Source organism: Dryobates pubescens, chromosome 26 (genome assembly GCF_014839835.1).
Source record: "Dryobates pubescens isolate bDryPub1 chromosome 26, bDryPub1.pri, whole genome shotgun sequence".
NCBI classification, from domain to species: Eukaryota; Metazoa; Chordata; class Aves; order Piciformes; family Picidae; genus Dryobates; species Dryobates pubescens.
Window position 1 is genome coordinate 6,307,042 of NC_071637.1, and position 13,332 is coordinate 6,320,373.

The following is a 13,332-nucleotide window of genomic DNA, read 5'->3' on the forward strand; positions in this document are numbered from 1 at the left end:
GGTCTGCTTTGATGTCAGTGAGGGAGAGCACGGCCAAGATTTCCACCAGGCAAACAGAGCAGGAGTATTTGGGGAAAGTATGTTGTGCTGGCACTCCTGCAAGAGAGTGTTCTCCAGCAGAGAGAGGGCAGCTGGGGTCCAATTAGCAAAACTAAGCTGCAGCTAGGCAGCCAAAGAATAAGAAGGAAGTTATTTTATGCTGCAGCATGGATAAGGCCAAAGGAATGAAACTCCCAGTGTTAGTCCTGGTTTATGCAGGTCACTCAGTTGCATCTTTAGGAGGAAGTCTAGTCCCAAACCTGTCTCCCTCATCTGTAAACTGGAAATCAGTTTTATTTCATAGCAAAGCATGCTGTCTGCTAGCCCTTGTGAATCATGGAGATCTTTCTGGAGTGAAAGGACTGCAGAAGCATCAGGTAACTTTTATTTCCGAGGAGATAAAAGATTTAACAACAAACATTTGAACAGAAAGGTAGTTAAACCCCCATCACCCAACTCTCTAGTTCAGATTCCACTGAATTTGACAATTGAATGTGACTGAATGCCACACCTTGAGTTCTGTGCAGTTCTGTGCCCCTCAATCTAAAAAGGACATTGAGACTCTTGAATGTGTCCAGAGAAGGGCAATGAGGCTGGGGAGAGGCCTCGAGCACAGCCCTGTGAGGAGAGGCTAAGGGAGCTGGGGTTGCTTAGCCTGGAGAAGAGGAGGCTCAGGGGAGACCTTCTTGCTCTCTACAACTCCCTGAAGGGAGGTTGTAGCCAGGTGGGGGTTGGTCTCTTCTCCCAGGCACCCAGCACCAGAACAAGAGGACACAGTCTCAAGCTGTGCCAGGGGAAGTTTAGGCTCGTGGTGAAGAGTAAGTTCTTCACAGAGAGAGTTGTTAGCCATTGGAATGTGCTGCCCAGGGAGGTGGTGGAGTCACCATCCCTGGAGGTGTTGAAGAGGGGAATGGACGTGGCACTTGGTGCTATGGTCTAGTAGGCATGAGGTCTTGGGTGACAGTTGGACTTGATGATCTTTGAGGTCTTTTCCAACCTTATTGATTCTATGAAAGTTGAACCAAATCAATGATCTGCAACCATCTTAATCCTCCTAAAATATTCTTTTTGAAGTCTCCTGCAGTCCTTCGCTCCCAAGTGCTCTGAACCCTGAGCAGTGTAAACATCACATTATACTTCTGTTAATTCCATCCCTTAAGTCACATCAGCTATGACTTCTGTAACAGTCTTTGGGTCACCTCTTCTTGAAGATTTACTTAGAGGTGCCTACAGGCAACTGCCTTGGGCTTTCTGCCTCTAGAGTAAAGGAATGGCTGAAACCCCACCTCAGACAATGTGTCTATCAGAAGAGCACAAGGCTGCTCTAGCAAAGCACAAAGCTCTGCCATCTTCCAGGATTAATGTCCTAAATCTCTCAGCCTTAATAAGGCCACATGCTGCTGTTGAGCCTTTAGCCCCCAGACTCCACAACTCACCACAGTTTGAGTACAACCATAACTTGAGATGTAGCTGCATTTCACCCCACAGCCCAGCCTTCCCACCAAGGTAAAGACTTCAGTGGCAACACTCTGAGCAGTGAGTTGATCCTAAGTGTCCAAGCATCACCTGAACACCTCCCACAAATACAATCCTACTGCAGAACAAGTTACCCATTTTAAAACATTGGTATTTTCTGCAAGGGCTGGTTGTTTGAAGCAACTGATGCAATCACTCTGCAGGATAAAGACCCATTTAATAGTGGTTATCTTTACCATGAAGTTTCAATGTCAATGCCCTCTGATCTGCAAACCTCTTGAACTTCTAACAAATACAGAGTTCCAACAGTAGCTCTAGTTTCTGTGGTCAGTTTGCTTGTGTTTTCATGTGCCCCTTTGCTATCCATCAGTTAAAGGTTGACAATCCTTTTGTCTGCTGATCCTAGGCAAGGTACCTGCTACTAGACCTCTGCAGATGTCTTCCTGAAGGAACTTTCCACTAGTAAGGCACATACTCCTCCCAGCTCTTTGGTGGAGATTTCTTTATACAGCTGGCCATGACACTGAGCTCTCTTTTCACGCTTTCTATCAAAGAGAAACAGCATCTCCTGCTAGCAACTCTTCACTGAGCAGGGACTGTCACACTTCTTGGTGTCCTTGGAGCCATAACAATATTCCATTTTGCCTAGATGATCAAGCAAGGTGAAACTTGCAAATGAAACATTCCTACCTTGTTGTCTTTGTCCCCTCCTCATGATCCAAGCTGAAGATTACCATGTCTGAGGGCAAATAAGAACCTGTCACCCAACAGTCCTTCTACCAGCTCCCTGTTTCACAACCTCATCCTGCTTTTCCTCAACCAGTTGCTCTTGTTCTCCCCAGCCTGACTCATCTCCTTCCCTAGCCAGCCTGGTGTCCTGTGCTCCTCAAGACTGCTCTCGTGCTCAAGAGTCATCTGACTTGGCTGCCACTCGTGTTTACCAGACAGCTCCTTTCATCACATCACCACTGCCTCCTCTCGCGCCTCCACAGCTCTGGGAGCCACTTAAACTTGCTTTGCACCCCTCACATGTTCCCACTGCTGTCCTCACTGTCAGTGGCTCCTCCTGACCTCCAAGTGCTACTACAGCCTCCCCCCTGCCCACTCTGGGAGACAGAGGAGCAGCCTGGGGAGGTTTCCTGCACAGCAAGCACCAGAGTTTTTCTACATGCTTATTAATCCACTTCCATCATGTCCCCAGCCTGCCTTTCTGTCACCTTCCCTCCCCAGAGCATCCCAAACCAGCAGGTCCTACTAGCACGTGTTTGTGGGGAGGATTCCCAAGGGGCAAGATGAGGAAAGCAGCACACCTTTCCCAGCCAGAAACAAAACTAATTAGGACAAGTCAAAGGTGAGCAGCACAGCAAAGGATCAGCCCTGATTTAGAGTGAAACCATCTGAGAAGCCAGCAAGCTGTTCCTCGACATCCTACAAGCTAATTCAGCAATTAAGAGGCAGAGAGGTGTTCCTGCACCATAGGTTTTATCCATCAGTATGCCAACACCAAGTCTGTACCCTTCCCAAGAATGTCTTAATTCCTTAACAGTCCATTTAGCATGACAGAGGAGAATAATCAGCCAGCTTTCAGTAAGCACTTATAATGTCAGCTTGTTCAGACCTTACTAAGGCAGCCATTAAGCCACCCCTGCCTGTAAGGAACCTCCCCAGCTGGCAACCGAAACTGCAATAAAAGACCTAGTAACCTTTTTATTGAGGGGTGGCAGTGTCAACCTTCCCTTTTACTAGAAGCTGGAGTTTCTGCTTGGGAACTAAAAGCCACACTGTCTAGATCCAAATCTGACAGCAGGCATAAATTTCAGAGCCAGCCTTGGGGCCCTGCTCTGAGCTTCTCATCGGTAAGGCTCACCTGCAGCACACTTTGCTCAAAACTTTTTGAAGTCAAACCCCTGTCCCAGCCACCTAAGTGGAGCTGATGTGTGTGGGCAGTGCTTTGTGCTGTCAGCTTGTGTTCAAAACCACCTCTCAAATAACCACGTAGCAGCACCCAAACCAGCTGCTAAGAACTACACAATATCCAAAGCACTGCCAGGGGTTGGGGGGAAGCAGTAAGCTATCAAGTGACAGGCCTGATGAGTTCAGCTAAGAAAAGCAACAGCAGACCAGCACATTGGATGCCAACCCTTGCTCGTAATAGCCCCAAGAACCATAACTGTTCAAGCTTTAAGACCTATTTGCAGTATCAAGGATTTAACTTCTTCAGGGTTTTGGGGGTTTTTTGGGGGTTGTTTTTTTTTTTTTTGGCCTCACTGCTATTTTTCCTAAAGTTCTATCTGCCAGTATGACTCAGCTGGAAAAAGTGTGTCCTCAATTTTTGGCAAAGCCTTGAAGACTTGATGAAGACTCAGCAATGGTGCAATATAATTGCAAACAGTTTCCCAAAGAGTGGCAAATCCTTGACAAACCAAGCCTCAGGGTTACAAAGTGTTATGATCTCTCGAGATAGAGACAAGCCAAAGCAGCTCCTTTCATGAAAAGCTGAGGCTCTCTGCTGAGCTGCTCTTTTCATCACTGTCACAACTACTCTCCAAGATTCATTACCGCCCCAGGACTGATCCTGAGGTGGAGCAGAGCCTGCTACATTTGGACTGCAGTGCACATGCTGCAGGAGGGTGAGAAAACTTCCACCTGCAGAAGGCAGCAGTGAGATCTTGTGTCTCTCTGCAAGGTAAATCACAGGGGTGGAACCCTAAGTCAGCCAGCTCTGTGGTGGGAAGAGATGTCAGCATCAGCAGTTGCCATCTGAAATGTGGCTACTTCCATTTGTACTGATATATTAATTCTCAGCGGTCCTCATTCCCACCCTCTGCCTTTAACTGTCACAGATCATGAATTCCAGCCCCATTCCAAGGTCCCTGAAAAAAAAACCAATTATTTTTGTCTCTCATTTTGTGCCTTTGACAGGCTTCAGAAATCTGAATACAGCCTGGAAAAAAAAAGTGTTTTCTGTGTCTTGGGTAAAGGGAGGCAAAAATACAGCACTGGCCAGGGGTTCTAGGGAGTTAATGAGATATAGCTTGGTGAGGCAAAGGTTGCTCCACTATGACAATAATTGCAAGATCAGTTGTAATGTTTTGATGCAGGGGGAATGAAGTGCAATAGAGACTGGTGTGTTGTGGTGGAGCATTTAGGAGCTTCTCATCTTGTACTTGCCAGTTTGGGATGTAACATGCAAGGCTGGTACAACAAAACGGCATCTAATCTGCCTCTACAACCAGCTCAGAGCGCTGGCGTGCGGGTGCCTGGCCGGGCACTAGCACTGTGGGGGGATGCTGCATTCGTGGATGTCACCGAGTTGTCTTCTCTGGGCAGAAACAGGCCTGTTTTGGAAGGTGGCAGGTGAGCTGTGAGATGTTCGTGGCTGAGAGCTGAGGTACAGAAGGAAGCAGTGTCTCGGGGGACGCACGCAGCGCTGCTTTCCTGTCAGGCTGGCAATAACCAAAGCCTAATCTAGGCTGGCCCCGGCTCTTGTGTAACCCGGCCACGCTCGGCTCCGGGAGCACGGCTCTCCCGCCGGCACAGCGTTAGGACCCCCCCGAGCGTCCTCACCCTGTCCCCTAAGTTCCGAACCATCACCCCCCGCTCCGACAGCCCCCCGCCTGCCCGCCGTCCCCTCCGCCTCTTCCTCCGCCCTGCTGCCGGCCTAAAGCCAGGCTGGGCCCCGGCATGCTCCCTGCCCGCTCCCCTCCACTCCCCCCTACTCACGGCACGGGGCCTCGGCCTCACGCCGTCATCCCGGCGCCGTCTCCGCCACGGGGCCGTCCGCGCCGCGCCCTGAGGAGCGAAGGGTGAGGCCGCCGGGGGACGCCCCCCACCAGCCGCCTGCGCGCCCCGACCGGGCGACGCCGCTCCGCCAGGACCCCGCCGCGGCTGCCTACCTTCCGCCTGTCCCCGCGGCCCGCACCGGGCCGGCCCCGCAGCGCAGCAGCTCCGCCGCGGGCCTTGATGGCGGCGGCGGTCGAAGAGAGCCGGTGCGGAGGCGCCGGGTGGTCGGGCGGTGCCGGCAGGTCGGGCGCTGCCGGGCGGGCAGGCAGCGCCGCGGGCAGTCCCGTGAGGCGGGCAGGGCGCATGCGCCGGGGTCGGGCTCCCCGGGGTGTCGCCCGGTGGTCTCGGGGAGCTTTGTTGCTTTTGTAGGAGTCCTGTGTTTGTGTGGCTTTACTTTTAAAGTACCGGTTGCACGCCCGCCTCTTTGCACCGCCTCCTGGGTACACTCTTGTTCAACATATCCATCAGTGGCCTAGGGGAAGGCGGAGTGTGTTCCCTCCAGTCTACTGGTGGTGCCAAACTGGGAGCAGTGGTGACACCCCCCTCAGGCTTTGCTGCCATCCGGCGAGACCTGGACAGGCTGGGGACGTAGGTAGAGGGAACCTCATGAAGCTCAGCGAGAGCACCTGGGTTGCAATAACCTCCTGCACCAGTACAGTACGGGGTTGACCTGCTGGGAAGCAAGTCCAGAGGGAGGTAACAATGAACCAGCAATGTGCCTGCGTGGCAAAGGCGGCAAATGGTCTCCTGGGGTACATGAAGAAGAGTGTGGCCAGCAGGCTGAAGGAGGTTCTCCGCCCACTCTACCATAGTGAGGCCACACCTGGAGTATTGTGTGCAGTTCTTGGCTCCCCAGTTTAAGAGAGGCAAGAAAGTACTGGAAAGAGTCCAGTGGAGGCTACAAAGATGCTGAGGGCCCTGGAACATCTCTGCAAGGAGGAAAGGCTGAGAGACCTGGGGCACCCCGAGAGGGGAAGAGGGACTGACCCAAACCCATGTGTTCATGGAGCCAGTGGAACAGATTGTAAGGAGCTGGAGAGAGAAAAGCATCTCTGGTAAGGAAGGGAAAAATAATCCCAGGGCAGTGGGAACAGGCTGTGCAGGACAGGAGGCAGTGGGGGTTTTATGGTCTTTCTGTTCAAGTGGAAGTTGTTAAGAAGACCTCTGGCTGTGCTTTGCTTTGATTCTGGGGAATATTTCTCCTAATGATTGCCTTGTTTAGCTGCCTGTAGGCAGTTGTCTCTTCCTATCACAAAAGCTGTATCTGAGATGCAACGGACAAAGCCCTGAAATAGTTGAGGAGCCCCATCAGCATCCTTGGGCTCTGCATGAACCACAGCACAGCCATACCTTGTGTTTCATGAAAATAACTAGAGTGCAGTGGTTTCATGGTTCCTGCCTTCCCAGCCCAGAGAGGGATCAGGCTGCTGCCTACCAGCAGAGCCTGGTGGGCTGTAGCTCAGAACTTGGGGTCTGCCAAGCTCAGAGGTTCCCCTAAGCTCAGGTGATAGTGGTTGGAGCTGTCGAGTAGATGTGGAAGCCAAGGAGGAGGATCTTGTGCTGCAGCAGAGGGGTGAGCAGGTGGAAGGGTTTCAAAATGCTGCAAATAGAAGTTGGGGGCAAGGCTGCTTTTTGCTGAGAAAGAAAATAAATCCTTGGTATAGCTGAAGTATGCCCAAACCCTTAGTATGCCCCAAAATTAATCTGTGAGCTGGCTCAAATGTGGTGAAGTGTGGCAGGAGGGAGCTATGAAATGTAGCAGTTGTAGAAGGTCAGATGGTAGAGCAGAGGAACCTATCTCTTCCCTGCAGATCACATTCCTTCCCCTTCCCTGAGCTGCCTCAGGAAGCATGCTAGAGACCTAGCAGCTCACAGTCTTGCAAGTTCAAAGTAAAACCAAGCAGGAGCAGCACAAACATACAAAACATCTCAAGTTTACTCCCAGGCTCGTTCCCAGTTACCCCTCTCCCAGACAGAAGCCTAACACCCTTCCCAGGCCCATAGCAGTGCAGTAGTTGACGGGCTTAGAGACATTCCCCATCTCAACAATGGCAGCAATCTCTCAGCTAGTTGGATCCTGAAGAGAGATCCAGGCAGCAAAACGGGGAGGGACGTGACGCAGCAAGTCTCCCCAGTGAGCCCCGTGGCCAGCCCTGGTTTCTCTCAGAGCGGGGGCACCCCTCTGAGTTTGCGGATGATGTTGGCCAGATGCTTGGCCAGCCTGCCCCGGCTCGGCTCCTCCACGTGAAACGTTCTGGTCAGCAGGTTGTAGAAGGAGCCGTAGCAGACGGCCACCACCGTGCAGGTCAGGCAGATGACGTTGTAGGGCATGCTGAAATCTGGCGTCGGCAGGTTCACCAGCAGCGGCTCCGTGTACAGGCGCACAAAATAGCTGGAGCCATCCGAGGAGGGAAACCTGGAGAGTGGAAGCAGGAAAGGGAGCGTCAGCCCACCCAGGAGTACTGCTTCATGCTCACCAGACAGGATGACAGTGGCTGGCAGCCCACCAGAGCTGCAGCATGGCTCCTGCTCCCCGCCAAGGGTACACTCACAGTGAGGTGAAGAGAGGGCTCTGCTCCATGTCCACTTCCTTCATTGCAATGATGCTGGGAACCAGGGCACTAAGCACCGAAGAACTAAGGAGACAAAGGACATGCTTGTGTCAGTCCTGCCAGCCAAAAGATGGCAAAAGTGCTTCCTGTCCCCAGAGACCTGGGCAGCAAGTCCTGCGTGAGGCTTGGAAGGGAATGAGGAGCTGAGGAATGTTGTTACCCAACATAAAAGCCATGATTGGGGTCAGGTGGGTACTCTGTCCACTTCAATAAGGCCCTCTCAAACTGGATTGTGATCTTGGTGATGGAGTTGGCTGGCAGCTGGATCAGCATTTCCAAGAGGTGAGGCCGTCTCCGGTCCTGGGCTGGCTGGTAGTGGATATAACCTAACACAGAGACACATCAGTGGCACTGGGAGGGCCTCGTTCTGTCTCACACCTCCCACAAGATGGCTGTTCCTGCTTGCATTGCTCTGGGAGCGGTGTTCTGGGTAAGGCAGCAAAAAACATGAGTTAAAGCTACATCTGGCTGGTCTTTAGAGCTGATGACCCATGAAAGTCAGGTGTTCATAAGGAAAGGTTCAAATATAAAGCAAGACCTGGTTTTAAATCAGGCCTCTGAACAATTCACCTGCCTTTAGATCCTTTCTGGATTATGAAGCAACATCCATGTGCTTCTTATAAAACAGACTTTATTAAGTATCATCTGCTGTAAGCAGTGAACTGAAGGTTAGGAAAACATCCTAAGGTGTTTTGTTTCCCAATCCAGTTTCCCAATGACCGCTGGGGCCCAAGGGAGGGACGAAACCATCTCTGGAATGAACTTCTTGTGCCAAGGGAATCGGGTGGCTTGTGCACATGGGAGGGTTTACTTACTTGGCTTGTTTTCCTTCCCCTTGGTGATGATAGTCAGAGTGTGCACATAGAGCCGCAGGTACCAGGGCACAGTCTCCAGCAGGATGACAGGGAAGGCACGGTAGGGGTGGGTGTTGTACACCAGGGTGCTGATCTCCCCGGTCTGCAGCCCGTACCCACTCACGTAGCGGTGAGCATGGAGGACAGGTGTGGGCAGCTCCGCTATCAAAGAGAAAAGGATATGAAAATGGGATGATTTTCAGCCCTGACTAGTGGTGTAGGAGTGAGGTGAGGTGCTGGTTACTCACAGGTGTCCTGGGGCCGTGTCCACTTTAGCTGCACGTTGAGGCTGCGAGATGTGTTGAAGAGCGAGGGGCTGAGCAGGTCATAGACAGCATAGGTTCTCTTCTCGCCCTGGACAACAGCTTCGTATAGAGATACTGGAGGTGGGGTGACTTCTAGTAACTCCTTTTCCTGAGAAAGCAAATGGATGATAAAAATGACCCTCAAAGTAACTGTGAATGCTGGGCAAAGACCCTCTGACTGCCCCTGACCCTTCCCACCCAACAGCCAGCTCAGTGCTGTTAACACCACCACGCTCATCCCTGCAGCCTTGCTCAGAGGAAGAAAACCACTTCCCTTCATGAGCCCTGGAGGGCTCGTGGGGGGCCTGGCCATGCAGGAGATGGAGGTGAGATGTTTCAGAGCCACACAAAGTGGCTGAACTGAGGGAGCAGGGGGTCTTCTCTGGTCTGTGAGCATTACCTTGTTCTTAGGAGAGATGTCAACATAGACTTTGCTCTGCGATGCCAGAGGACACGCATCGGTAAGCGTGCGAGAGAACATCCTAAAGAGGGACCAGTCTGCAGGAAGCAAAGTCAATGGCAGGCAGAGTGAAGTGCTGCAAGCCAGGGGCTCCCCAGAGACCACTGCTACCAAGCTTACCTTTCTTTCCTTGGCCACTGGCAAAGCTGTCAAAGACCACAGTGAGGGTCTGTCTAAGTTCCCAGGACACAGACAGGCAAGAGGCATCCTGGGCAAGGGAGAGACAGGTGAGATCACACCTTCTGGAGGAGCAGGACATCAGCATGGAGCTGGCACTCCACCAGGTCTCCAAGAATCCCACTGGGATACAAGGGAGACCAGAGAAGCAGGATGACAGCTATGTTAAACACAGTGAAGTGACCACAAGGGAGCTGGGCACATCAGTATGTCACCTTGCAGTGTCACAAGATGGCACTGGGTTTTCTCTTGGAAGCGTTAAAGGAGGTACTGAGCTTTGTGCTTACCCTGCAGATGGGGCGGATGTGCACTGCCTGTGAGTGGTAGCTGCTGTGGAACAAGCGCTCAGCCCTCAGCAGCACAGCAAGCCCAGCCTGTGGGGAGAGAAGGAAAAACTCAGCCCCAGGTCTGTTCTCTGCTTCCCCTGAGAGAAAGGCCATGCTGAGACTTCACAGAGCGTGTTCCTGGATTGCTGTTGGGAACCCAGCTCCATTGGGGGTGTCCCAATGAGGCAGCAGGACTCGCCATTACCTTTGAGCCACACGGGAGCAGCTTCTTCCATGGTGTGAGGTTCTCTGTGCAGACGACCTCCCGGGGCAGGACAGCGTATCGCAGGAGATGGTGATCTGTACCTGAGCAGGGAGGCAGAGGGTCAGCAGGCTGGTACAGCTACAGGCATGAGAGCACAAGCAGACCTGTTCCATCCCCACCCTTGGTGTACCCCACAGCCCACCACCCTCTCAGCATGCCAGAAACACCACGAGCTCGACCAGGAATAGATCCCACACTGTTCAGAGTCATTTAGAAAGAAGAGGTAAGGGTGCAGACTTGTTAATGAGTGCCTTAAATTCTCCAGTCCTCCCTGTTTCATAGAGGCACAGATGAGACCCTGGGATCATCTGTCATGTACTGCTTGTGGATTTCCTCTGTTCACATTCAAGCCTCACTCATAGCAGGAGGAAATGCTTCCAGGAGAAGGTTAACTGACGCAGAGTCCTTGGAGGATCTGCGCAGGACTTCCCACAGTGGCACAGACAGAACAAAAAGCTAGAGCAAGAGTGAGAGGGCAGAGCTGAGTGCAGGCTGGACTCACCATTGCCTAAGCCCAGGGGCTTGAAGGATGCTGTTGGAATGACTGTGTTGGTTGAGTCAATGAAGTTGAGAGAAGCACAGAATATTCCTGAGAGGATATTACTCAGTTCTTTCCAGGCTTTGTCAACACTGTGAGAAGAGATACCAGGGATTAGTCAGCAGTTCAAATCCTCAGTTCAACAAGCATTAAGTCAGTAACATTCAATAAATACACAGAGGTGCCCACACCAGCTTTCAGAAGCTGCAAGAAGCATGCAGGCAGAGGCTGCTGGTCATGCAGTCTCCAGCTGTGTAGGTTGCTTGAGATCTAGGGGATGTTCACTCCAAGGGCAGCCCCTGGACTGGCAGAGTTTCACACAGCCAGGGACCTGGCAGTAGGTGCAGCTGAGGGGAGGGGCTGGGGGAGCAGGGAGCACATGGGAAGTGACTTGTGGTCTACAGAGAAGGGGCTGTGAGACCTAAAGCAACACCTTGGTGCAGCTCCGAAGGCTAACCAGCACACCTGGGACAGGCCTTTTGTAGGGAGGAGACCTCTGTGAGTTCAGAGCTGCTGTGGCTCGAACAGTGGCTGTGTACTAAGGGAAGTGGTGACAGGTATTGGATGGAAGTCAAAGGAAGTGAGTCACAGCTAAGAGGTCAAGATACCTTGACCTCTGCAGTGAAGAGCTTGTCATCACAGAGCCCACAGGAGAATTACTTGTTCCTTGAGTGACCAAGGGTTTGCCCTCAGCACCACATCAGGCTGCACATACTGAATAGGGCTACATTCTGCTTTTCCTTAGAGCTGCTCCTGGAATTGGAGGCTCTTTATTCCAGTGGACGTTTTCCAATCCAGAAGTCCCCTGCACACACCATGGCTGCCTCATGTGAGGGGGGTGACAGCTCCTGGGGGCAGTGGCTGTAGAGGGGACCCAGAGGGACAGACCCGCAGCTGCGGTACCTACTCGGTGACGGTGGGCTGGAACCAGACCCAGAGCTCAGCACCAGCAGGCGCTTGGAGGGGTGGCTGCCCCCAGGTCCGGGTGCGCCAGAAACCCTGGGTGAGGGCAAGGTGGAGCTCCCGTACACCCAGTGCTGCCACCAGCCGTCCCAGTGCCTTCGGGAACAGCCTGTAGTGAGAGACTGTGGGCAGCATTAGTCCTTGCCCTGCTCATCCCCCCAGCCCCTTCACAGAATGAAAGGGACTGAAGACCTAAAAAGGACCTAAAGATCTGGATGTAATCCCGTTGCCATGTGGGGAAGAACACCTTCTACTAGAGCAGGTTGCTCTAAGCCCCATCCAACCTGGCTTTGGACACTTCCAGTGAAGGGACACCCAGAACCTCTCTGGACAACCTGTGCCAGCATCTCACCAACCTCACAATGAAGAACATCTTCCTAATATCTAAACTAAATCTCCCCTCTGTCAGTTTTAAATTGTCACTCCTTGTCTTATCACTCCTTGTCCTACCCCTACACTCCATGATTAAGTACAGCTCCCCATCTTTCCTGTAGGCCCCTTTAGGTGCCAGGCTACTATAAGATGTCCCCTGACATCACACCAGGGTCTGGCCACAGCAAACATCCTCCCCTGGCACTACCCCAGCCTGTGTCACTACACCAAACCCCCCGTGCTGATGTCACTTCAGCACTCAGCCCGCCGCAGCTCTACTCTGCGCTCACCTCAGCACCCACCGAGCTGTTCCGAACATCACTTGCCCCTCTGACGTCACGTGCTAACGCAGTGACGTAATGACCCCGATGCAATCCCCCACTGCATCACGGAGCCAAATAGCCCCGGCACTGGCCCTACCTCCTCCACCAGCCCCGCACCCCCTGCGCCGCGCCTCAGCCAATGGCGGCCCGACCTTGCCCTCCAGCCCCGCCCATCCTACCCGCACCACAGCCAATGGCCGCCCGCCGTTGCCCCTGGGCCCGCCCGCCCTACCCGCGCCCCGCTGCAGGTCCGCGTCCCACCGCGTTCGGAACTGGAATGTGGCGGCCACGTCGCCGGCGGGCAGCGGGCTCAGCAGCAGCTCCTCCCGCAGCACGTCCGGCCGCGCCCGCCCCGGCCCCGCTGCCGCTAGCAGCAGCAGCAGCACCACCGCCGCCACCGCCGCCATCCCTCGGGCCCCGCCCCAGCATCCAGTTCCGCTTCCGGCCCCTCGGCCAATGGCCGCTTCCGGGGTCGCGGTGGAGATGCAGCGCCGCTCCCCGGCGTCGCCTCGTCCCGCACGGTGAGGACTCGGCCTTGTGCGGGAGGTTCTGTGCCCCTTCATGGGAGGGCAAAGGAGCGGTTGCAAGGGACAGGTCCGGAGCCTGAGACCCGGCCTGGGGTGGAACGCGCTTGCCTGGCTGTGCCTTGCCCGGCCGAGGGAGAGCAGTGGCAGCGGTTGCCCCTGGGCCCGGAACAAGAGCATCATCTTGTGGGGTGCTCCCCAAGGGTTCCCTCCCGGCTCTTTTAAAATTGAAGGAGTTCTGGTGGGTCTCGGCTTTTGTGGTTCACTGCAAGGCTCTATTGTGCATAGGATTCTGCAAGGACTCTGCAAGTGTCC

General features: G+C 53.5%; 1 protein-coding gene across 1 annotated transcript; it reads right to left on the bottom strand.

Annotated features, from left to right (window-relative positions):
* Positions 1 to 7,307: 7,307 nt before the first annotated feature.
* On the bottom strand, positions 7,308 to 12,900 carry PIGT (phosphatidylinositol glycan anchor biosynthesis class T). Its single transcript, XM_054173684.1, has 11 exons — positions 12,726 to 12,900; positions 11,743 to 11,920; positions 10,800 to 10,927; positions 10,238 to 10,338; positions 9,994 to 10,080; positions 9,650 to 9,737; positions 9,013 to 9,567; positions 8,726 to 8,926; positions 8,071 to 8,236; positions 7,851 to 7,934; positions 7,308 to 7,714 (listed from the first exon to the last, which is right to left on the bottom strand). Exons 1-11 carry the CDS (start codon positions 12,898 to 12,900, stop codon positions 7,462 to 7,464), a joined length of 2,016 nt encoding a protein of 671 aa, XP_054029659.1. The 3' UTR covers positions 7,308 to 7,461.
* Positions 12,901 to 13,332: the final 432 nt, after the last annotated feature.